Genomic DNA, 26380 nt, shown 5'->3' on the forward strand with positions numbered 1-26380 from the left:
ATTTTGCCTCCCAGAATCACCACCACCGAGAGTCTGATAGACCTTCCTCCAAGGTTTGACTGCATTTATTAACATACATATATTATTTAATATAAAAGTTGATACAGTCGATATTCAAAAAATTATCTTTTTGGAATGAGTAAGTGCTCTGTCTGGTTTCTAGGAGAAAACAATACTACAATATGAATTCCGGAAATAAGGTGCCCAATTGCTCAAAATGAGACATCTCTCACAAGAATGTGGCTGGAATGTTCCAAGCCTGCCCTTAGGGAGACTTTATAAAAATGGGACCCTAGTTAATCTGTGCTTATCCAAAATTATCACAATTCAACGCCTCTAAGCCCATCAAAAATATTATGAGACCAAGTAAGTTTTGCTTGTGGGCCAGTCATGGTAACTTCACTTAGTGTTTGCTTCCTGGGTGTATCTTCCAACTTTCTCCAAAAAAAAGAAATCAGAGTTTATGTTACTGAGCCCTGCAAGCCTTTTCAAAGCCCAGCACGATTAGAAGTGATAGGTGGGCATCGATCGCCTGCTAAGTTTTAATTAGCCATTGAGAAAATCCCTTCTGCAGTCAGGTCTGGCAAGGTGCACGGCTCCAGTGCTAGCCAGGACTTCTCAATTTATGGAGTAAATAAAGCCCAGATCAGGGTTAATTGTGTCCTTTCCATGAAGTCATCCCTGGAAACCACTCTCCCTTTCAAGGCAATGAGCAACCGGGGCTCCGTTTTTATAGTTTCCCCTGTAGCTGGCTGGCTCGGAATTTAGAGCAATGTTCCCTGAACCCTGACTCGTACTGAGCTGGTTTGGTACCTCACTTCAAGAATCTGCAATCCAGGGGTGTTTTTCCTCCCCTAGAAGCCAAATTCCCTGTTTTTTCATTCAAGAAATATGTATCATGGCAGATACTAACTACTATACATAAAATAGATAAACAACAAGGTCCTGCTGTAGAGCACAGAGAACTAGATTCAATACCTTGTATAACCTCTAATGAAAAAGAATATAAAAAGGAATATGTATGTATCACTGTGCTGAATCACTATGCTCTACACCAGAAATTAACACATTATAGATCGACTATACCTCAATTAAAAAAAGAACTGTCTATTGAGGACCTACTGTGTGTGAGGCACCAAGTATCAAATGCCCCCCCCCTTTTTTTTTCAGTTAACACTAAAAAACCAACCCTGGCAATGCCCTTATTTTGCACCATGCCCTGTTGCAAATGCTTTACTTGAATTAACTCATTGCATCTTCACAGTAACCCTAGGAAATAGTTGCTCTTATAATCATCCTCATTTTACACTTGGGGAATGAGGCACAGAGAGGTTAAGTAACCTGCCCAACCTCACACAGCTGGTAAGTGGGGGAGGCAGGATTCACGGACACCCTTCCCTGGCCTCCGTCTCTTGGCAGAACATCCAGGCATCTCCCCAGGGGATCCTCTGAGTTTGTAGTCAGTGTTCTTTTGTAAGAAGAAATTATCTAACCTTTCTGCACTGCCCAGGGAGTGGTCCATAAGGTGTTGTTCTACATTCCCATCATTACTTAAAGGGAAACTTCCGCAATGTCCAGAGTCTCTGATGTCCTGTGAATGAAGGAGGAAGGTGTGCTCAAATTCCTAGCAGCAGGAACCTGATGAGGAGGCACCAACCTTGACTTCCAAATGGATCAGTCAAACCCATCCCCTGAGAGGCCATGGGACCACACTGACCTGCTTCCCCCATCTTTTTCTCTCTGAAGAGACTGTGATTTTTAAAGTTTTTGGTACACACATCCCTTGTCAGGCTCTGGTTTTGCCTGGTGACACTGTAGCATAAGCTTTACTCCTGTGGTTTTGCAAGCCTGTACCAAGCTTCTGGTGGAGGGGAAGAGGGGTCTGTGGAGAGCTGGGGTTTTCCTTCTCACAGTCGAGCCGCTGTAGGTGGTGAATCGCCCACGCATTTTCCCCTTCTGGTTCCCAGCTGTCGCTTCTGCTGTTAACTCCATGTGGCGCTCTGACTCATCCCCCATCCACATGTCCAACTTGTTAGTCCAGCAGCTGTATTCAGGGTGGGGAGTTGTATCTGCAAAGTACCAGCAATTGACTCTGCCGAATTTAACCAAAAAATTAACGTAGGGAATTTCTATAAAAAGATACGGATATGCTCACAGAATAGGAAGAAAGGGTCAGCAGCCCAGCCTTACAGGGGAGGTGAAGCAGGGCAGATTTGGAAATCAAAGGAGTGGGAATTAACTGGCATTTCCTCCTGGAACCTTCCATCAGGATGAACCAACGCCGGTCATTTTTTGGAGTTGGCTTCCAGCTTCAAATGCCAAAGGGGGAGAGAGGGAGGCTTTCCCTAGCTTGCCCGCTGCCTGCAGGGAACAGAATGGCTCCCCACCCCCAAAAAACAGAGATGCTTTTTGATACCAAAAGAAAGGAGAGTGAATGCTAACTCAGCAAGAGCAAAGGATGCCCCTGCTGTTTTGGGAAGCTAATAAAAGTATGGCTCTGCTTTTCCCAGAGCACACAAACACACAGCACCTCCACCTGTTCAGGGACACAGGGGCACCCTAAGCTCCAACCATGGGTCCCATGGGGTCTGCGGTCTGCTGGCAAAGAGCCCCCACCTCCCCACATTAACACTGTCTCCTCCCTCTCCCCAGCACATACAATTTCTCCGCTGATGGCTTCCACAGTTCGGCCCCGGGAGCCAACCTGTGCCTGGGCTCCGGCGTCCATGGTGGCGTGGACTGGATGAGGAAGCTGGCCTTCCGCTACCGGCGGGTGAAGGAGATGTACAACACCTACAAGAACAACGTTGGCGGTGAGTGGGCCAGGAAAAGGGCCGTCCACGGTGGTCAGAGGGTCTGCCTGTGCTCGGCCACACCTCCAAGCCAAGGGAAATTCAAGGTCGGATGCTGTCACTCCCATCTCACCTACTCTGTGCCAGGCACTGTTCTGGGAGGCTTATAAATCCTAGCTCGCTCAGTGTAATCCTCATGATGCTCCGAGAAGAGGGCACTAGTGTTTCATCATCCTCACGTTGGTGGGCAGAAGCGGAGGAATGAATGAAGTATCTTGCCATGATTATATCTCCCCCCAGTTGCTGTATCTTAGTCACAACCAGTGGTTCTCCATGTGCGGTCCTCAGACCAGCAGCATCCACATCATCTGAAGACTTGGAAATGCAGATTCTCTGGCCCCACCTTAGGCCTGTTGGATTTGAAGCTGGGGCAGGCCGGCCCTCTGTGTCTTAACCTGCCCTCCAGGTGATGCTCACGCTCACTGGAGTTTGAGGACCACTGGCTTCAGCCCTCACTACTCAGACTGTGATCCATGGACTAGCCACATGAGCATCACCTGGCAGCTTGTTAGAAATGAAGGATCTCAGGCCCTGCCCCCCAGCGACTGAGTCAGATCTGCATTTTTAACAAGATTCCCAGGTGACTTGTGGAAACACTCAAGTTGCAGGTGCACTGGGAGTCACTGATTCTCACTCATAGTGGAACCCCCAAGGAACGTCCAGTTTTGATTTCCTTGGCCTGGCTGCTACCCAGGCATCAGGACTCAGAGTTCCCTGGAGGACTCTACTGTGCAGCCAAGGTGAAAGCCACTGACTTCAGCAGCAGGAGAGCGTTGGTTATCACACTGAACAAAAAAATGTGGAAGAGGCTGGAGGCAGGATTGGCTCGGCAGTGACCAGGCCCTCCATCACTGTTCCTGGAATTCTCTAGTTGAGTGGTTCTTGACCAGAAATGCTGCTGCTTCTCCCCCAGGAGGCATTTGAGGATGTTTTTGATGATCACAATGTCTCTAACCAGCTACTGGCCTATAAAGGGAAGAGGTTTGAGTGGGCAGCTAAGAGTATCTTCCAAATACACCTTGGCCCCATCCCCAGAAAGAGTAGAGTCCCAGGAAGAATTCAGGGTCTCCACCTGGACAGAACCCACTTCTGGTCCCAGCGCTGCCCCTTTCTATCTCCCTGAGCCTGTTTCTAAGTTTGTGAAGTGGGGGTAAAAGTAATTCCACTTCCCTGGGTTATGGAGCGGTCTGTTGTTAATGCACACAAAAGGCAGGACCCTGTGCCTGGTGTGCAGCAGGCACCTAGTAAACAGCATTTATCACTAGTTCCTCGCAGTTTTGCTTGGGAGTCTTTTAGGTTCTCCTGTATCTTCCCCGGACAGACCATCAGTTCTTTGGGAAGGATTTTCTGTCTTGTCCATGGCTGCAGGCTTGGCAACAGCTAATGTTTTCTGACTGTTTTCCATGCCAGGCTCTGTTATGAAGACTTTTTATCTAATAGTTTTTTTGCTCTTCACAACATCCCTATAAGGTAACTGCTTTTCTCGTCCATGTTGTATGAAGGTGGAAACCGAGACCAGAGAGGTTAAGTAACCTACCCAGCATCACACAGCCCAGGCTGGCTACTCCCGCACCTCTGCCCACATTTTGTGGCCTCTCATATCCAAGTCTGTCAACTGCAGGAGTGAAGCAGAGAGCTTCTGGGTCGCCCTGCCTGCTCACCCACCCCTGCACACAGAGAGGAGGGGATCAGCTGTGCTTGGGGTAGGGGAGACAGGGATGGGCCATCTGCTCCCCATCCAGGTTAAGCCCCAGGAAATGCCCAGGGCTTCTGTCAGGCTGTGTGGCTTTTCCATAAGCTGAGGGGAAATTACCTGATGTGTCAGCAGGCGAGGGGCTTGTGGTTGGCAGGACGCCGGTGGGCAGCCCCCCTTCCTCTACCCCTCCCCTGGCTGTTTCTGCATTGCAGAACTAGGCTGGTAAGGGCTGCGGCCACCAGCCTGGGGGGCTCACCACAGCCAATAGGATTCCAGGTGTTTCAGTGTACTCAGAAAAGAGATGTCTGTGAGATACAGAATGAAAAAAGAAAACTGCTTCTTAAGTCAACATCTGGGAGGCAGTGGTTTGGTTCAGAGAACTTTGCCTGATTTCACACCCCCCTCCTCTGCCACGTCCTGTGTAGCCCTGAGCAGGTTACTTGACCTCTCTGTGCCTGTTTCTTCGTGTGTAGAATTAGCAATGGAAGGTGCTGAGAACAGTGTCGCCACACCGTCGGCGCTTCTTAAATGCTGCTCTTGTTATCCGAGGAGGGAGACCAAGTCTGGAGGGAAAAGCCATGGGTCAGGAGCAAACAAACTATAACTTGATGCAAACTTCAAGTTTGTAACAGATACAAAGTCAGAGTGGTTGACCAGCTAGATACTCATGGCAGCAGGCATAGGAAGGTCTATTGTAAACTGTAAAGTGCAATGCCCCTGAGGTTTTGTATTGTTAAGGGCCCTAGCTCAGGAGCTGGGAGAAGGTGCAGAGAGAAAGGAAAACCAGAGGCCGCCTTCAGCATTTTGTCCCAATGAATGTGTTCTCCCTTGAACAAATACTCCATGTGTTTGTTGAAGAGACACCTGCTATAGGGGCTGGTACTGTGGTGGTAAACAAGGCCAACTTGGTCCCTGCCTCACAGAGCAAACATCAAACACAGAATCTCGCAGGTGTGTCTTAAATTATAGTTGTGACAAGTGCTATGAAGAAGAGGTACAGTATGTTGAGAGAATAAAGTAGACTTGACGAGGACAGGCCTTCCAGAATAAATGACATTTGAGTTTGAAGGAGTTAGCCAGGCAAGAAGGGAAGGTAAGATAAGAAGAGGGGTGCGGGTTCTGAAATGAGGTGTGCAAAGGTCCTGAGGCAGAAGTACACTTGCTGTTTCAAGGAACAGAGAGGAGGGATGGAATGGAAGGGCATCAAGGCCATAGCAAGAGATGAGATTGGCAACTAAGTAGGGGCAGAGTCCAGGGCTGTGGAGTCTGAACTTTCTCTTAAGGACCCTGATAACTGAGAGAATGACAGATTCTGAAAGACCAAGGAGTGGGCTCTGGAGGTCAGCAGCCTGGGTGCCAAACCTGTCACCCTTATTTCCTCCCTATGATGAACAAGTCAGTCCACCTCACAAAGCCCCAGTTTCTTCACCTGAATTACACAATGTTACAGGTCAATTATATCTCAATATTTTAAAAAGAAGAAATAAAAAGAGTGGTCACCTTTAGGGCTGCTGTGAGAATGAATGAAATAAGTCATGTTAAAAGCACAGGGCCCTGCACATAAGCACTCAGTAAATGTTAGTCATTATTTTTTGTCTCCACTGTAACAGTATAAGCTCTGTAATCTGCATGTTTTATTCATCTGTGTATGTTCTGTGCCTATTACAATACTGAACACATAGAAGACACTCCCAAATTCTTTGTTGGATGGATGGATGGATAGGTGGGTGGATGGGCAGATGAGTGAGTGGGTGATCGCATGGGTCAGTCAATGGATGGATTGATCTGTCAGTCCCAAAATAAGATTAAGGTCACTGGATTAAGTTGACCTTGGGTGTCATCTGATTTGAAACCTCAAGTTACAGCAGCTAGACTCCCCTTCTACTCCTACTCCCCCCAGACCTCTAAAATGATAACGGCCACACCTTTATTTCCTTTGTCCACAGGCTTGATAGGAGCTCCCAAAAGAGAGACCTGGCTGCAGCTCAGAGCCGAGCTGGAAGCTCTGACTGACCTCTGGCTGACCCATTCCCTGAAGGCACTAAACCTCATCAATTCCCGGTAGGTGGGAGCCCGCATTTCCCTTTGTGCCACTGTACCTGCTCCCGCTCAAAGGTGGCAGCCCCTCCATTCTCACACTTGGAGAACCGGACTCTCCAGATTCTCACTCGTGCATTTTCCAGATTTGATAAAGCAGAGGTGTACAAGGCACCACGGCCCATAGCAGAGCAGATGCTGCAGAGACTTACCAGGGTCCAGCCAAGTTAAAGACCTTTGTACAAGGTCCATCTTGTCCCATCTGCTCTTGCCCACATCACCCTCTGAAAACCATTTTATGGGATGTCACAGATCATCCGAGGGCTCTTAGTGAAGTCAGGAGGGTCCAGTTTCTTCCTAGGCCTCCCAGTAAATTGCCTCTTGCTCTTAAATAGGATCCCTGGGGCCAGAGAACAAATTACCCTCTGCACCAGCATCAGAATTCTTGTGACCCAATCTATGAATAGCTATAAAATGGCAGCCCATGAGCTGAATCCATGTGCTGATGTGTTTTGTTTCATACACACTTTGTCCTAAACCTGGGAAAGTAAATCCATAGCTGCAGTTTCTAGGATCTCTGAAAATGTCAGAACTGCTGTGTGCTGTCCAGTTTACCCCAGTCCTCACTGCTCCCTGTTGTCCTACACTTGCTCTTTATCACTCATGTACATTTCCAATAGGTCCCTGTAGCTGTTTAAGTCTGTGGCCCTTGCAATAAGCATTTTCTTTTGAAACAGAAAAAGTATTATACTTGTGTTCCATTTCAATGTGTCAGGAAGCTAAGAGGAATAGCTGAAGAGTCCTTGGGCCCTCACCTGAAGATGACTTAGCCATAGGCTCCAAACCCCCCAGAATTCCCACCAACTCCAGGCTCAGGCTGCAGGGGGAGGAGGCCTGTGGGACATTGGGATTCTGACCCACAGTCTCCTTTGTCCTTAGGCCCAATTGTGTCAACGTGCTGGTCACCACCACTCAACTGATTCCTGCCCTGGCCAAAGTCCTGCTGTATGGTCTGGGCTCTGTGTTTCCTATTGAGAACATCTACAGTGCAACCAAGACAGGTAGGGGGACCGGGCCTCAGGGTGGTGCAGGGAGGGAGGGTGAGGTCAGCTTTGCATGCTGGGTATGGGAAGTTTAAGGAAAATGGCACTAGGGAGGTTAAAGAACTTGTCCACAGGCATGACTCAGATCTCCAAAATAACTCCTATAATCCACTTGCTTTAAGCCTCTGCTTCTAGAGAATCAGTGAGGACCACAGTTTTCCAAAGTGTTTATTAGTTAGGCTACCGGTAAAGCTGTATCACGAACACGTCCCAAATACAAGGGCTTAATCACTATACCAGGGTCAGAGCTTATTTCTTCCTCAGATGGCCACAGACCAGAGTGAGTGATCCAGGCTGACTGGGTGACTCTGTCCTCATACTCACCCAGGAACCTGGGTCCTTCCCATTTTATTTTTCCACCATCCCCTATAATTTTATTCTCATGTAACATGGTCAGATCAGAGTCCACCATATCATCATTCCAGCTTATGGGAAGGAGGAAGAGTAAGGAGCAATGCACATCCAATATTTTAAAACCAAGACTCAGAATGGGGTGCATGTTACTTCTGCTCACCTATTGGTCCAGCTTAGTCACATGACTACAACTAGTTGCAAAGGAAGCTGGGAAAGGTAGCCCATAGCTGCTACTAAGGAAGAGGAGGAAGACAGTTCCCACCCCAGCATGGTACATGAGGTGGTGTTAATTTAGGTGGTACAAGTCATTAAATGATCCTGACTCTATCCTTGAACCACACAGAGAAAAAACTATTGTTTCTTTTCACTACTCTTTCAAGGAGAGTCTCAATTTAGTGTCATCCTGCTTTGACGCCTCTAATACTTGCTAATCTCCCTTATTAACAAAGAAAACAAGGCTTAGGCTCAGAGCTTCAGAGCTTTCATCAGATAAGAGAACTCAATAACTAGAAATTAACAGCATCATTTCTCATCAGGTAAGTAATAGTGGTTTTAAGTGGGGGTGAGGCTGATTTTTTATTCTTGTATCACCTAAAAATGTATAAAAATACAAAATAAATCTAGCCAGTTAACAGAGTTTTAATTAGAAATTTTTACCCTTTGTTTTTTTCTGGAGCAAAAAAAAAAAAAAACAATTTATAGTATGTGCTTTGGAAGCATTTTCTTAGAGCAGTTTTGCCTTTACTAAAGGTCTGGGTCTGAACATGACATAAAAGTGCCTTTAGATTTTAAAATCACAGATGTTCAGGCCATAAATGGCCGTTAGATTCTGAAGCAGTACCTTGTGTGTACCTTTGTTTTCTTCCTGCACACCTCTAGTTGTGTACTTTTAGGCTCATTTAGAACCTCTTTTTTTAAATAATGTATTTTTAATTGTGATAAAATATGCATAACATAAAATTTACTATCTTAACCATTTTTAAGTGTAGCATTCAGGAGCATTAAGTACATTCACATTGTTGTGCAACCATCACCACCATCCATCTCCAGAACTCTTTTCATCTTATAAAACTGAAATTCAGTATCTATTAAACAACAACTCCCCATTCCCCCTCCCCCCGGCAACCACCCTTCTACTTTCTATGAATTTAACTGCTCTAGCTACCTCATATAAGCAGAGGCATACAGTATTTTTCTGTGACTGGCTTACTTTACTTAGCATAAGATCCTCAAGGTCCACCCATGTTGTAACATGTGCCAGAATTCCCTTCCTTTTTAAGGCTGAATAATATTTAATTGTATGTCTAGACCACATTTTGCTTATCCACGCATACATCGATGGACATTTGGGTTGCTTCCACCTTTTGGCTATTGTGAATAATGCTGCTGTGGATACATGTGTATAAATATCTCTTGAAGACTCTGCTTTCAGTTCTTTAGGGAGTATACCCAGAAGTGGAATTTCTGCATTATATGGTAGTTCTGTTTTTAACTTTTTAAGGAACTGCCATCCACAGCAGCCGCTGCACCGTTTTACATTCCCACCAACAGTACCCACGGATTCCAGTTACTCCACATCCTCACCAACACTTGATCTTTTCTTTCTTTTGATAATAGCCATCCTAATGGGTGTGAGGTGATTGGTTTTCCTTTTACTTTAGTGATTCTACTCTGTATTTTTTTTTCTACTCTGCATTTAAATGAGCTTAAGTAAAAATAGAAGTGTGAGTTGATTTTAAGAGAAAAAATGGTTCTTGTATTTGGTCACAACTGAGGATGTAGTTCTGGAATGTTTGAGAAACACTGGTCTGGGACAGCATTTCTCAAGAGATGACTCATGAACAAAGGATTCAGCCAGTGGTCAGATAAGCTTGGAAAACTCACAATGAACATGAACAAATCAAAGACTCCATTAAGTCCTGTAATAAAACTTTTTAAAGCAAAGTTTCATTTGACAACAGAATCTTTTTTCTGTTGATCCTCAAGAAAGGAACCTCTAACTCAGTCATATCCAACATCTTCGTTTAACCCAGGGATTCTGCGTCCACATCAGAGGAATCAGATGCTCTCAGGGAAGTGGTAGAGTGGTTCTTGTTTCCCACTTGGGGTGCCTGAAGATCAAAGAACTAGGAGTAGTCAAAGTTGAGATAAGACAGAAATTTAGCTTCTAGTTCCTTGTTTTAACATAAAAATCATTTTTTCAATACTCAGGTTTCTGCTATTAATAATGCTGTATTAATAAATATTCCCCAACATTTGGTGGCTTGCAGCAACCAGTTTTTATTTCTTGCTCATGAGCTGGTGAGCCAGCATTGGCTCTGCTGGACTTGATTCCAGGTTCTGGATGTGCTCCACATATCTCCTCATTATGGGACCAGCAGCCATCCAGCAGCACAGTCTTCTGACAGATGGCAGATGTGGACCACCCATACAAATTTCTCGTGGCAGGTCCCTAACAAACATTCCATTGGTCCAGTCAAGTCACATGGCCATTACAGTATCAGTGGGGTTGGGGAACAGGCTCCACCTACCCTAGTGGGAGGCACAGCAAGGAAGTGTACTTCCATTAACGCAGAAGACAGTGGTGACCTACTGCTTTGGCCCAGCCTGTGCTCTTAAGGGGAGAAAGCAGACTGCAGACAAATGGATTCCTGCTTAGCACAGTGTAACAGAGTAGTTCAGAGACCAGGCTGTGAGGCAGGCGGCCTGGGTTTGAATCCTGACTCTCCCCTTGCTGGCTGGGTACCCTGCACAAGTGATTCCACCTCTCTTTGCCTCAGCTTTCCAGTCCACGAAGTGAAAGACCACAGTACTTCTAAGCATATGATAAAAGCGAAACAGTGCATGCGAAACAGCAGTTTAGAAGTTCCCAGCAGAACACAGTGCTCAAAAATAAGAGCTGTGTGTTTTTTTAAATTGGGGGGGGGGGGTAATTAGGTTTTTATATATTTATTTTTAGAGGAGGTACTGGGGATTGAACCCAGGACTTTGTGCATGCTAAGCATGCACTCTACCACTTGAACTGTACCCCTTCTAGAGCTGTGTTATTATTATAACTACCACTATGCTCATCTTCAAGGCATTTTAACAACCCTGAGCCTCAGTCTTTTAATCTCTAAAATAGGAATTATATATAACATCTTCTTTATCCATTCATCTGTTGATGGACACTTAGGTTGTTTCCATGGTACATATAGACAGTGGAATACCACTCAGCCATAAAAAAGAACAAAATTTTGCCATTTGCAGCAACATGGATGGACTTGGAGGGCATTATGCTAAGTGAAATAAATCAAACAGAAAGACAAATATTGTATGATATCACTTATGTGGAATCTAAAAAATAAAATTAGTGGCTATAACAAAAAAGAAACTTGACTCACAGATACAGAGAACAAACTACTGGTTACCAGTGGAAAGAGGGAATCGGGGTGGGGGGGCAACAGGGGTAGGGGATTAAGAGGTACAAACTATTAGGTATAAAAGAAGCTACAAGGATATACTGTACAACATGGGGAGTACAGCCAATATTTTATAGTAACTATAAATACAGCATAATCTCTAAAAATTGTGAAGCACTATATTATGCACGCATAACTTATATTGTACAGTGACTACAATAAAATAAAATGCAAGGAGGGTGGGTTTGGCTCAGTGGTAGAGCGCATGCTTAGCATGCGCAAGGTCCTGGGTTCAATCCCCAGTATCTCCATTTAAAAAAATAACGTATTTAATTCCAATTTCTTGAGGATTTCTGTGATAGTTAAATGAATTACCGTAAATCAGTGGCTCCCAATGGACTGAGGGGTCCTTTTGCCTCCCAGGGAACACTTGGCAACATCTGTAGACATTTTTCGTTCTTAAACTGGAAGGTTTGCTACTAGCAGGTAGAGACAGAGATGATGCTGCTAAACATCCTTCAATGCTCAGGGCAGCCCCCACAGCAAAGAATTAGCCAGCGGAAAATACAAGTAACACAGAGGCCAAGAAATCCTGATGTAGGTGAAGCACTCGGCAGAGTACAGGGTATATTGAGTGAGCGAGTGACACCTGCTGTTACTACAGCTGTTCTCATTATGATTATGGTTACTCAATTTGCCGACAGGCAGGATGAGCTAAAATCTGAATTCAGTGTGCCAGGATTTATGCTGCTGTCCGGGCACCTGAGAAGAAGGAAAACACGAAAAAGTGATCATTTACAGGAAACAAGAAAAAAATGTCCAAGAGAGTCACATGAGGGCCACTCTCGCCAGGCTTCCCACCTGCGGACGTGTGAATCCTGGCACCTCTGCGTCCTAATTCTGGGATCCTGGGCAGCTCACTTCACCTCTCAGAGCCTTCTGTCCTGATCTGGAAAATGGGTCCATCACAACTACCCCGGACAGCCACGTAGACACCAGAGCCTGCTTACCCCACTGCACTGCCTCTTCTGCTGTGTCACCGTGGGCAAGCCACTTAACCTATCTGTGCCTCTGCCTTGTCCTCTGTCACCTGAGGATGGTGACAGTGACACCTCAAAGTCTGTTTGAGGATGCAGTGATAATCCCTGGCCTTTAGGAAGATGACTACACACAACAAGTTCTTAATTAGCAGTTATTATTCACCACCAGCCTGGGTCCTCACCAAGCGGCCTTTCTCTCTTTCCTTCTTCTGTGCTTGCAGGGAAGGAGAGCTGCTTCGAGAGGATAATGCAGAGATTCGGCAGGAAAGCTGTCTACATTGTGATTGGCGATGGCGTGGAAGAAGAGCAGGGAGCGAAAAAGGTACTTCCTCCTGTCCATCTCCCAGACTGCTTCTTCCTTCTCTCGAGCCTGTCTGCTTCCCAGGCTCTGTGCTTGCCGCTCTGCTCCCATTTAGAAATCGCAGAAGCATCCTGAGTAATTTCCTTCTGCAAATCCCCCTCCAGGCCTTTGGCTGCCGCCTCTGGTAGCCCTGCATTGTTTCTGGGACAACTGCTGGGGAGCCCAGAGCCTGTGTGTCAGGGCAGGCTGGTGGGGGGCTGGTGCACGTGTGTGTGTTTTATTTAATACTTACTGATCATATGTTCCAGGAACCCTTCCCAGTTAATAAAGACAGCATTAAGCTAATGAAAAAGAAAATCCTGCATTTGTGATCTCAGGCCCATGAGGAGAGGGGCAAGGGGCTCTGGTGGCCGTGGCTCTGTTCTTGGAAAAGAAACAGCTGCCAAAGTCCTGGGTCTGGACCTGTCAACAGCATCCCAGAGAGCCTGCCACCCCCAAACCCAGAGGCCTGGGAAGTGGATTGTTAATGTCACAGAGCTTAATTTGGGGGGCCTGGTTTCCCCCTTCCCTCCCCAGAAACAAATTCCAAGGAAATACAAAAATGTTTAGGGTCTCAGCAGATGAAACCCACAAGAAGAGGGAGGGCCCCGAGGATCCTAAGAGACCAGCACTTAGAAGCCTTTGCATATACTGTTCCATCCACCTGGAAGGCTCCTCCTCTTCCCCAGCTCTCCCAGACTCATCCTTAAGCCTCAGCTTCAGCAACACTTCCAGAGGGAAGAATCCCCTACCCCGCAGTCAGCTCCCACTCTGATCTTCCAGCTAAATCAGGCCTGCCTGCAACTCCCTCCCCAAGCTGTTCACACTCCTCCTCCTCCATCCTATGCATGATGAAAGGATTACCTGTGTAACTGGTAGCTTAGTCACAGATCCTTCAGCTAGGGTGTAAGCTCCATTAGGTGAGCACCTACTGTGTGCCAACCAGCATTGCAGACACCCGGCGTTCTGCAGTAAGCAGAACAGACAGGGCTCTTACACCTCACTCAGCTCACAGGCTGGGGACAAGCAGGCAACACATAAGTGTAACCTGCATGTCAGATGATGTCCAGAGCTTTGCAGAAAAATAAAGCAGAGAAGAGGAACACTTGGGGTGGGGCAGGCTGTAAGTGTAGATAATAGTCAAGACAGGTCTGCTAAGTGACATCTGAGCAAAAACGGAGGAGGAGAGGGAGGGAGCCAAGTGAGTATCAGAGGCAGGGAGTTCCCAGAGGAACCAAGAAGTTCAAAGGTCAGAAAGCTGGAGCTTGGGCAGGGAGCTATCATGGCCACAGCAATGCCCCAGGCAAGTGGGGGGGGGTGGCAGGAGGTGAGGTCAGGGAGGTCCCCAGAGGCCTTTGGAAGGCCTTCAGCTTTTACTCTGAGCACTTCTTTTTAAAGCGTATTTCCATAACTTTAAAAATGAACTGGGGTTGGAGGGGAGGGTATAAATCATAATAGAGCATGTGCTTAGCATGCTTGAGGTCCTGGGTTCAATCCCCCTTACCTCCATTAAAATAAACAAATCTAATTACCCCCCGAAAACAAAACAAAAACAAAATAAATTTTTTTAAAACTTTTAATAAAATAAAAATGGGGGAGAGGGGATAGCTCAGTGGTAGAGTTTGTGCTTAGCATGCACAAGGCCCTGGGTTCAAGCCCCAGTACCGCTGTTAAAAAATAAATAAATAAACCTAATTACCTACCCTCCTCCAAAAAAAATAAGACCAAAAACAAACAAAAAACAAATAAAATAAAAATGAACTGACAGAGAAAAAAAAATGTTAAGTAAATAACCCTTCTCAAGGTAATACACCAGGATATGGCATGAACCACATGAATTAGTGCGTGAATCCAGGAATAACATGCCAGTCAAGAGCATGGTCTCTGTGGTGAGACTGTGTGAAGCCCACTGCCAGGGTCGGAGGGGGTTTCAAGAGCCCCCCCCCTTCCAAGTTCAGATCTAATTGAAAACTCTGCGTGGAACATGTGACAGTGATCATAGTAAAACTTTGCTTCTATCAAAGTTGGAATGAGAGCCAGCTTAGGCCTGTGGCCGTGGACACCCCTGTACCTGCCTTCCAGTTCTCACCTGGAGGATGACAGGACATCCATGGGGCAGTGGCTGCTGTCCTCCCACCATCTCACCAGTCAGAGCGGGTTGTTAGGGCGGCAGAGCAGACATTTTGAAATGACCATTTACTATTACTAATGGATAATAAAACCTTCTTATAACCATAATGTCCAGGAGATCAACATCTGATGACATCAGAGAGAAAAAAAGGGGAAAGTCATGTATACTCAAAATAATGTGAGCTTCAGTATGTAAACATTTGGGCACAAAATCCCAATGCTCCCACCAAAATGCACCATCACTGAGGATGCGACCCAGCAAATGCAGAGGGACCCAGGTGAGCGGTCTGGGCCTCACACGAAGCTGGTGAGGTGCTGTGGCCACAATGTGATTGCTCCAAAGTGCGAAGCAACTGGAAAGGTTCTCAATAAAACAAAATATAGACTTCCCCTGATTTACACAGTAATTGCAGCCCTCGAAAATTTGGGGTTTATTAAGCATGCAAAAGATTCTTTATATTTATAGTTTATGTATATACATAAATAGATACTCTATATGCCACACTTAAGATGGAGTTAAGGTGTATGCTCAGGTTATTATGAATGGGTTTGTACTTCTTTATCTGGCAGGATGTTTGAAAATCATTCAGGTCGAAGGTGTTTGGGATGAGGCAGAATGCCTGCCTCCACTTGCCATGCCCCCAAATCATGATGACAGTCAAAAATAACACACCTAGACAAAACATTCTCTGACATCAGTTGTAGCAAGGTCTTCTTAAGTCAGTCTCCCAACACTAGAAATAGGGGGGCGGAGCCAAGATGGCAGAGTAGAGAGACTCATAGCTCACCCTCTTCCACAAATACACCAAGGCAATAGAAATAAAAGCAAAAATATTAACGAATGGGATCTAATCAAACTTATCAGCTTCTGTACAGCAAATGAAACTGTCAACAAAACAAAAAGACAGCCTATGGACTGGGAGAAAATATTTGCAAACAATGTGGCCAACCAAGGCTTAATTTCCAAAATAAACAGCTCATACAACTCAATAACAAAAAGGCAGACAACCCAATCTAAAAAGTGGGCAGAAGACCTACATAAACATCTCTCCAAAGAAGACATACAGATGGCCAATAGGCACATGAAAAGATGCTCAACATTGCTAATTACTAGAGAAATGCAAATCAAAACTACAATGAAGCAGCACCTCACACCAGTCAGAATGGCCATCGTTTAAAAGTCCACAAATGATACATGCTGAAGAGGGTGTGGAGAAAAGGGAACCTTTCTACACTGTTGGTGGGAATGTAATTTGGTGCAGCCATTATGGAAAACAGCGGGAGATTCCTTAAAAAACTAAAAATAGAGCTGTCATGTTATCCAGTAATCCCCCTCCTGGGCGTATTTCCAGAGAAAACTTAATTCGAAAAGATACACGCACCCCAGTGTTCACAGCACTATTTACAATAACCAAGACAGAGAAACAACCTAAATGTCCACTGACAGATGACTGGATAAGGAAGATGTGGTGTTATACATATATACATACACACACACATATATATAATATAACACAATATATATACACACAATGGAATACTACTCAGCCATAACAAAGAATTAATGCCATTTTCAGCAACACCGATGGACCTAGAGATTATCGTACTAAGTGAAGTAAACTCAAAGACAAATATCATATCACTTATATGTGGACTTTAAAAATAAATGACACAAATGAACTTATTTACAAAACAGAAACAGACTCACAGACATAGAAAATAAATTTACAATTACCAGAGGGGAAAGGGGTGGGGAGGGATAAATTAGGAGTTTGGGATTAGCAGAAACAAACTACTATATATAAAATAAGTAAACAACAAGGTCCTATGATATAGCACAGGGAACTATAGTCAGTATCTTGCAATAACCTATAAAGCAAAAGAATATATATGTATATGTATGACAATCATTTTGCTGGACGCCAGAAACTAACACAACATTGTTAATCAACTATACTTCAATTTAAAAAAAAAATTTTTTTTAATAAAACCCACACCATTAGAAGTGTCCACAGTCACCCCTAGAGGGCAGGCTTCTCCTGTGAGAACTGCTGGTCCAGGGTCGCCCTTATGTAAGGGGCCAGGAGGAGGGTGAGCTAAGGGAGGTGATGCCTTAAATTATGGATCGCGGGCACCCCCTCACCTCCACCTACAGCTGCCCTGCTCTCACAGAAATATGTGCCCCAAATCCCAGCCCTGCCGTTGTTGGCTGTGTGGCCTTCAGCCCATGATGCCCCCTCTCTGAGCTGATCGTTTCCTTATCTGTCACAGCTGCACATAGGGCCCAGCAGAGGACCTGTTAGCCCCTCAGCAGCCCTAAGCTGTGTGCTTACTATTCCGCAGGGCTAGGGGAGGGAGAGAACGCGAACTCCGCCTTCAGAAACTCAGAGCAGCTTCTCCCACCTGGGGAGCCAGCAGAGCAGGAACACATGAACCCCAATTTTCACACAACAGGAACACTCACCCACCTCTCTTGTTTGCTCAAAGCGCACGGGAGAAGCACGCTGCCGACACGCAGCTGAAGGGCCCGGTGGGGTGGTCTCCAGCCGGACTCAGGGTCTGCGGAGTAGAGTCTGGTTTGCCAAAGGGGCCAGACTGCGGCTTCGACAGTACAGAGCTTTCTTCGTCTCTCGTCAGCCGCCCGGACAGCTGGGCCAGCATCAGGAACCCGTCCTCCTATCCTGCTGCCCTGCCAGCCCCAGAACTGCTCTTTCCACCAAGCGCAGCACGGCACCTCGCCAGCCCACGTTCACACTCCAGCCACCCGGAAGCAGGAGGGGAAGGGCTCTGCCTCCTTTTAAGAGCACAGCTGAGAGAGATGGACGGCTCTGCTGCTCACATCCCATTGGCCAGATTTGAATCACATGACCCTGCCCTGCCGCGAAGATAGCTGGGAAGTGTAGCCGTTGGATGTCACGGCTGCTCACATCCCATTGGCCAGATTTGAATCACATGATCCTGCCCTGCCGCAAAGGTAGCTGGGAAGTGTAGCCTTTCTTCTCAGCCACTGGGTACTTAGCTTAAAGAATAGGAGCGTTTTCTGAGAGTGAAGGGGAGAACGGGTGTTGGGAGGCAGCTGGCAATCTCCGTCACAGCTGGCGCGTGGCAGGGCTGCGACTGGCACCCTACCTAACCCCAGGCCTTAACCACGGCTTTATAACTGACGTCATCGCTTTAATCCTCAGAAAAACCCTGCAAAGCAGGAACCATTCCGTTCCATTGTATAGAGGACACGTTTGAGGGTCCGCGAAGTTAATTTACCTAAAACTACACAGCTGGTACGTGCAAACTGATGGGTGTTTTGCTCCAAATGTCTGGCGGGAAGGAGGTGGATTTAGGAGTTTCAAACACTGTCAGGCCGCACCCCTAAGCTGGTCAGAAGAGAGTGGAGTCCAACAAAGAAGATTCAGGCACACACCCCCAACATACACCAAGCTCCCCTAATAGGCCCTGCCAGTGTCTGAAGCGGCCCATTAGTGACAGGCTCTGTGAGCCAGCAGCTCTGCCAGCCTGACGGATGCGACTCATTAGCCCAGGCCGCCGGACACCTGAGCTGCGTGAAATACGGCGACAGAACCCAGGCCTTCAACTGTTTTCAGCTGACAGTGTTAATATCTCCGTCTTAGTGGGTCATCTGTCTCTGTCTCTCCGCAAGTGATAAATCCACTCTGGAGCCACCAGGCCTGGGAGGGAGGCAGCTGAGATGGTCTTTTCCCCTTCACTCATTTCCTCCCAGAAAAATGAAATACACTCTTTAAGGAGGGACTGGATTGGCCAGGCGGCAACCAGAATCCATCTTTGCAGAGAATGAGAGGCTTGGTCAGGGTGAGGAGAGGGCGAGGGAGCTGAACAGCATTAAAGAGTTGGCATATGTTGCCCATGAGATAGTTTTCTGCTTCCTTTGAGCAAAAGAAAAAAAGACGTGTTCACTGAGGACTTTGCTGGAGAAACTCACCTTCCCTCTTTTTCTCCCTCCCGTCCTCTTTTCATTCCTTTCATGAATATTTCTTGAGCACCCACTGTGCACCAGGAGCCACAAAAGGCAGCAATGAACGTGACATTCCAAGCTCAAACCTCCCTCAGGGCCTTTGCACTTGCTGTGTCTTCGGCCTCGACTACCTTGCCCCACATTGGCACAGCCCCCTCCTTCTTATTCTCTGGGGCCTGCTTAAATGTCACCCCCTAGAGAGACCTGCCCTGACCCAGCTATCAAAAGTAGACACCCTCCCCCTAATTGCTGTCTACCCTACTGTCCTGTTCTGTTTCATCAAAGCACTTACCAAGAGATGAAATTATTACTTCTTACCTACAAATTTATTATTTGTGACTCTGGTAAGAGCCCCGTGCATACGTGCCACCTGTGCAGAAGGCCCTGTTGGGGACACTGCAGTGGACAATCGGACAAAGTCCCTGCCCTCTGAGTAATCTCCCTGTCTCAAGATCCTTTATTTAATTAAACCTGCAAAACCCCTTTAGCTGTGTAAACTCACATCGTCATAGGTTCTAGGAACTAGGATGTAGATGCCTTTGGGGGACTTGTTACCATTTGCCTACCTCAGACCAGAAAGATAGAGATGAACAATGACACAAAGAGTTGCCAGAGTAATAGGTGTGGAGCCCCCAGAGGCAGGAAAGGGTTTTTTGTGCTCCTGGGACCAGAAAGACGCCTATACAGTTTCTACTCTGTGGGCACAGAACCTCATGGGGCAGCAGAACCACCATAAGAACTCTGGGCATCTGTATGTTCATGAAGCACCCTCTGTTCACTCAGTAAATAATTGAAGGCCAATGACTGTCTTAAGGAGGTTCAGTGTCTTTTAACTGCGGGAAGCAGAAAACCTATGTAATGGTGACTTAAATACTTGCTCACCTGACAAGATTAGAAGTAGGTGTATCCTAGGTTGTTTTGGTAAGTCAAAAATTCACCAAGCATCTCTTGACATCATTTTGCTCTACCTTTCTAACCATCTTTGGCCTTTTATTTTCTGATTTGTGGTCTCATGATCTCCAAACAGCTGCCACAGCTCCAGGCATCACATACTAACATGTCAGCATGCAAATAAAAAGGGAAAGTAAGAAGGAAGGAGTTCCCAGGTGTCTCTTTAATCATAGAGAAAAATCTTCCCCAGAGGTCCCCAGTCAACTTCCTCATTGGCTTCAACAGGTCACAAGTCAGGAGGGATACAGGACAGATTCCTGGCAAACAGTGTTGGGGTTGTCGTAGCTCACTTAGACAATCATAACTTATCCCCTACCTCCATGGCGCAGCGCTGCCAAATTCAGCGTTCTGGTAGTACGAAGAAAGGAGGATGGATGTTGGACAGGCAACAACTTTAGCCAATGATTAAATTTTCCAGTGATAAACATGGAGTCAAGTTTTTTCTCTGGAGCCAGACAGGACCTCTCTGTGCCTCACTCTCCTCATCTGCAAAATAAAATAGACAAAGGATACAACAAATTTTATTCCCATTTTAACAGACAAGCTGCAAAGTCTTCTAAGGTCACCTAGCTAGTGATGGTAGAACAGAGCTTTGCAAAGGGCACTCAAACATTTAACCCTCACACTATCGATTATTTCACAGATTTCTCCCCCACCTGAGCGATTTCTTTCCATGATCAGCATAGCCTTCTTTTACACCAGTCACAGCGTTTGCCGTATCTGCCTGCTGCCTGTACTGCCGTCTACCTGAGGTGTCCCTTTCAGTCAACTTACTTCTATTTAAGATTGAAAACTTGATAGCATGACAGTAAAACAGAGCAAGCATCACCTGCCGTAAAGAAAAGGGAAAGGTAAAAAGACTTTCTGGCTGGGGCCAGTCCTGTCTGCTCAAATGGAGATTAGGGAGTTGTGGGGTGAGGACACAGTCACGCCTAGCCAGCCGAGACTTTCTTCCTGAAGTAGCAGGATTGAGAACACAGTTTAAGAAGGAATAGCTTTGAGGGGAGGGTACACCTTAGTGGTGGAGCACATACTTAGCATGCACAAGGTCCCGGGTTCAATCCCCAGTACCTCATTCAAATAAATAAGTAAATAAACCTAATTACACTGCCGCCCCCTCAAAGAAGATACAGCTTTCTCACTGCGTGGTTTAATTCCCTGTCAACGCACCGCCTAAGACCACACTGGTCCCAACAGAGGGGAGAGGATCCAACAGTCCACGTGTCCAACAGGGCAGGATAAGCTGATCAGAACAGGCTCAAAGGAATAGAAATGATGGCCAGACCAGTGGGTACTGACCACATAGGGTTCTACCAACCGTGTTCTGTGCCTTCCAGTGTGGGAAATACCCGCGTGCTATACTGACTCAGGGTGATGTCTCCTAAAGCTTTAACCATGAGCCTGGGATCCAGGGGCTGTGGGAGGCGCGGGGCAGGGTTGTAACCACGCGGCTGCTGTTCTGTGTTTCAGCACAACATGCCTTTCTGGCGGATATCCTGCCACGCAGACCTGGAGGCGCTGAGGCACGCCCTGGAGCTGGAGTATTTATAGCAGAACCGGCTGCATCGCCACCTGCCATCACAGATGCATCCCACCCACCCAGACCCCTCATTTCCTCCGCCTCCCTGCCAGATGCTGGACACCAGGCTGGGCCCCTCCAGCCAAGAGGACGTGTCTGGTGACCATGTCAGAAGCTGTCCTTTCAGTCCTGAGAAACAGAGTACCCAGTAATGGCTTTGGAATATTTAACTTTGGGGAAAAGGGCTGGCTTGGAGACCAGACCTTTCTACAAGACTCACAGAACAAAAGCAAGGAACTGCTGACTCGGGGGAGGGCTGGCGGTGAGGAGGGGACAAGCTCTTTTCTTTTTTTTCCTTTTTAATTTATGGACTAATTGCATTACTCTGGTATTATGCTCTTGTACCTGTGTTGTTGGTTTTCTTAGTCGTTGGTTTTTGTTTTCTAAGCTGGCATGTGGGGCAGTGCGCAGTTCTAATTTAAGCCTCTCTGCCCCAAGTTGTGCTTTGTGGGGGGACAATCATTCTTTCAACACAGTGAGGGAGGCGATTCGGGGCCGTGGGGAGGGCCATTGCTCATTTTCGTTTTTAATGACTTAACCTGATGTCATGTGGACAGTGCACGTGCCTTATGCTGCCATCTTGTTTTCTAGGAAGAGGGGACCCTGGGAGGAGGCAGTACTTTGTGACGGAAAAAGGCATTAATAAAACCACGTTTACATTTTGAAGTAGGATCGAGTGTCACTACATAATTACCGCTCTTGAGGCTTCCAAATGTGTTGGTCTTTTCCAGAAATTTTTCAGTTGCAGGAGTGTAAAACCCAACTCAAATTGGCTTAAGCCAAAGAAAAAAAAGTCTCCAGGAACTTTAGGTGATATCTGTCTTTAGGCATGGCTGGATCCAGAGGATCAAATTACTTTTTCCGGTGTGGCTTTACTTCTCAGGCAGGCTCTTCCCTGCATGGCAAATACGACTCTTAAGAATCTTTCAGCAAGACCATACTGTCAGAGAGAGACACAGCAGTTCTAGCAAAAGCCCCAGGATTGTGTATCATTGACCAAACTGAGTCATGAGCTACCCATAGAACTGGATTTAGGGTGAGCAGAAAATTGAGGAGGAGTCCCCCAAAGGAAGAATCAGTGAGCTACTACTAAAAGAATTGGAGATCGGGGTTGAGATGAAAAATGACTTTCATGCCAATTTTCCAGTGGATGAACCATCCAGTGTAGGGGACTGCGAGGAACATCTGGAGAAGTTCTAAGGACATCTTGAGCTCTGTTGCTGCCCACTTACAGCAGAGCATGGATCCATTTGATTGGATGCTAAGCATAAGTATAGGCTCCTCCCTCTGTTCATGTTGGTGAAATCCAGGGTCACCAATTGGCTGGCATCCATGTCAGTGGAGATGACAGATGACTTGATGATTGGAGTCTCAGAGCTAGAATCTGATAGATAGAAAACCATCACCAAGGGTGAGATAGACCCACCCACCCACACACCCACACACCCACACACACGACTCTGAGCTCCCTGGGGGCAGGTACTGTTGGTTTCATCTCTGTTTCCTCAGAATCAAGCACGGAGTACTGTTCTTGGAATCAGTCCACAGAGTAGATGCTGACATAAATTGGAATCCCATTATAGATGAGGTAGAAGGAAAGATGAAAGTATAATTAGAATCATAGTTAGATGGGTAATTGGCTGGGTGAATGGACATTTGGACAAATGGATGAATGCATGGTTAAATGGGTGGGTGGATGGATGGATGATTGGTTAGGTGATTGGATGCTTGAGTGAGTTGAAGGTAGATGACTAGCTAGGTGATTGGACAATGGATGAATAAATGGATGGATAACTGTTGGGATGACTGGATGGATGGCTATATAGATTATGAGTGATGGATGATTGGATGGATGACTGAATTGATGACTGAATGGTTTTATGGTGAAATAAATGGATGGATTGTTGTTTGGATGAATGAATAATTGCATGGTTTTATGGAAAGATGGATAAATAGTTAAGTGGGTGAGTGAGTGGGTAAATGAATGGGTGGAGGTTTGAATGGGTAGATGGATGGAATGATTGATGGGTGATGGGTGATGAATAGTAATACTGTGATGGTTGGATACGTGGATGCGAGAAAGATGTAATGGTTAGATGGATGGATGCTTAAATGGAGATAAAGAATCCCTAGAGTTGCCTAAAATATCTGGGTCAGCCTTACTATTATCTGCCAACATAGATTTCTTCCAGAATGAGTGGAGGAGTTTAACTGGATGAATTGGCTTCTGGCTGGAGTGGAGAAAGAGACTGGAGCAGAGCCATTTGAGGAGTCAGTGATTTGAACACTACTGGATCCTGTCTCCCCATTGTTTGGTACCCCTGCCTCTCAGGCACCTACCTGTAATCACACTCTATCCAGCCCTCCCTTCCTGTCACCATCAAAACCTGCTGTCAGGAAGAATTCTGTTTAGAGTTTGACAAAGAGTAAATTACTCATAAAAAAGAAATTTTACATCAATGGGCTTCCATTAGAGGCACTAATAGTGCACTGTCAGCTGTTCACGCAGGAAGAGGTTTGGGGTGGGGTGAAATAGACCTGCCCCTTAATCCTGAAATTAACTGTCTAGGTGGCCAACTACTTTTCTGTTGTGTTGACTAAATGTCGAAGGCTGGTTCTGCCAGTACACAGTCTGTAAGGTAAGTGTTTTATTCTCAATTCTAGATCAATCACGGCTGCCAGTGGGCAAGGACAGTCTTTCTCATTCTGTAACAGAGACTGCAATTAATGAACGTCAGATGATGGATGGATGGATGGATAAATAGATGGGTAGATGGGTGGCTAAGATTTAGTGGCCCCAGGATGCTTGCCTTCACCATTTGCCCAGCAGTATCTTGCAGTCTCTAGAACACTCTTAGAAGTAGAGTAACTGAACTATGCAGGACTTGGAAACAAAATCCCTTGGCCTCCCAGAAGTCTAAGCATGATTCCAGATTTCCTGGCCAGCTCAGCAGAAGGATAGAGAACCAGAGACGTCTTCAGGTCAGTCTCTGGGGCTAAAGGTATTCGCCTGTCAAGGGCTATAGAAGTCAGAGAGCTACCATTCGGATTTCTTCCATTGCAAATGACATAAACACAATCAATGCAACTTAAAAAACAGAAGTTTGGCTTACTTGACTGAAAGGTTCAGGAAATGTGTGATCTCAGACCTTCCCCTCATCACCACCACCCCAAATGCAGAATTCAAGTGTCTTTAAATTTTTTTCAATTCAATCTCTTTCTCTCTACCCCTGGACTCTGTTTCCTATAATTTGGCTTTTCTCGCAGGCAATAATCCATATGCTTGGAGTAGAAGCTGTGAAGGGAGTAATTCAACAAAGATTTCCATTGATAAGGCATTGCTTAATTCTTAAAAGGATAATTGCTTAGGAAAGATAGGTTAAATTTATTATGCGAGTTAACAAATGTCCTTATGGTTTAAATATTTTGAATTGGTTCTTCCTTAGTTATTTGCAGCCAAAAATATCTCAACTTATATAGCACATAATAAATAGTATTAGTAGTAGTATTATGTCACATGGGCTCAGATTTCTACTCAGGAAATCCATCACTCATGTTACCAACTACTGAAGTGGGCATTGTTCATCAGATACTAATCGAGCATCTACAATGCACTGGCAGTGTCCCAGGCACAACAGACACAAATTTGAATAAGACATTGTCCTTACAAAAAAAAATTGATAAATTTGACCACCTTAAAAAAACTTATAGAAACATAGGTAAAGACAAAAGTCAAATTGAAATTCAAATCACAGACAAGAGCAAAAGTTAATCCTCCTAATATATAAAGAGCTATTAGAAATAAACAATATGCCAACAACCAGATAGAAAGTGGATGAAGGCCGTGAACAGACATTTTATATTTTTTAAACATACAACTGGTTCTTAAACTCATAAAAAGATGCATAATCTCACTCATATTAAGAGAAATGCAAATACACTGAAATACAGTTTTTCACATTAGGTTGACCAAATCTGAAAGCTTCATGACTCAGTACTGGTGGAGCTGTGGGCCCTTCCTGCATTGCTAATGGCAGCTGCAATTGGCATAACTTCTAAGAAGGTAAAGTTGGCAATATTTATCCAATTTGTAAGTTTGACCCAGCAATTCTGAGAAGTTATCAACCCATACATTTACGTAGGTAAGAAATTTCTGTACAGAGCTACTTTCTACAACACTATTTGTAATCAAAAAAATGAAAACAACCCAAATACCCATCAGTAGTGGACTATTTAAATGATAATATGCCCACAGAGTGAAATATTACACAGCCACAAAAAGGAACAAGGCCAGTCCCTGTGGATGAATTTGGAAAGATCTAAACATAACACTAAGTGAAAAAGAACAGTTGTAGAAGAACATGTGGCACAGGCCAACTTTTGTGTAAAAATGGAGGAAAAAATGAGAAGTATTTGCAAAAGGAAATATGGGAAGGATATATGGGACAGTAAAAGCAGTGGCCCGCCGAGGACTATCAGACACATGGATGACAAGTGGGAGAAGGCCTTACTCATATATTGAACTTTGCAAATGGTTTACGGTAAAAACATCTTAAAGGTCAGATGTCAGTTCTGGAAACTTCTCAGTCAATAGTCCATTGCCCTTGGAGACTTGTTTCTAGCTAGTTTCCCCCAAATGGCAACACTCACCCTTTGCCCCCAGGCCTCATGGTGTCTGTGCAAAGGCTGAGGAAGATTCGTCTGGAAATCACAGGACTTGTTCTTGCTTCATCCCAGGAAGCCTCACCCCCACTGAGTCACCACTGCCAGCAGTGGGGTCTTGGTGGTTCTCATCGGGGGACCCTATCAAGTTTCAGGGCAGCTGTGCTACATCAATTCCTCCGCTCCAGTAAAGCAAAGTTCTCCCACCCACCAGGGCTCTTGTTGACTTCGGGAAGCAGAGGTGAAA

The 26380-nt window shown here is 45.6% G+C and overlaps 1 protein-coding gene and 1 long non-coding RNA gene across 6 annotated transcripts in view; one reads left to right on the forward strand and one right to left on the reverse strand.

The window, feature by feature from the left end:
• The window catches only part of EYA2 (EYA transcriptional coactivator and phosphatase 2), a 220112-nt gene extending 197975 nt beyond the window's left edge, over positions 1–22137 (forward strand). For all 5 annotated transcript variants that reach the window (XM_074347387.1, XM_010958638.3, XM_074347386.1 and 2 more), the window contains 5 exons: positions 2653–2813; positions 6495–6609; positions 7525–7646; positions 12705–12805; positions 21363–22137. In XM_074347387.1, coding sequence (XP_074203488.1) covers positions 2653–2813; positions 6495–6609; positions 7525–7646; positions 12705–12805; positions 21363–21443 — 580 coding nt within the window. In that variant the 3' untranslated portion in view covers positions 21444–22137. The remainder of the gene's footprint in view (positions 1–2652; positions 2814–6494; positions 6610–7524; positions 7647–12704; positions 12806–21362) is intronic.
• LOC123617934 (uncharacterized) lies at positions 40–19122 on the reverse strand. Its single transcript, XR_006726239.2, has 3 exons — positions 17422–19122; positions 2660–2793; positions 40–2069 (listed from the first exon to the last, which is right to left on the reverse strand). It is a non-coding gene; the product is annotated as an uncharacterized LOC123617934 (long non-coding RNA).
• Positions 22138–26380: the final 4243 nt, after the last annotated feature.

This window comes from Camelus bactrianus, chromosome 19 (assembly GCF_048773025.1).
Source record: "Camelus bactrianus isolate YW-2024 breed Bactrian camel chromosome 19, ASM4877302v1, whole genome shotgun sequence".
Taxonomy (NCBI): domain Eukaryota; kingdom Metazoa; phylum Chordata; class Mammalia; order Artiodactyla; family Camelidae; genus Camelus; species Camelus bactrianus.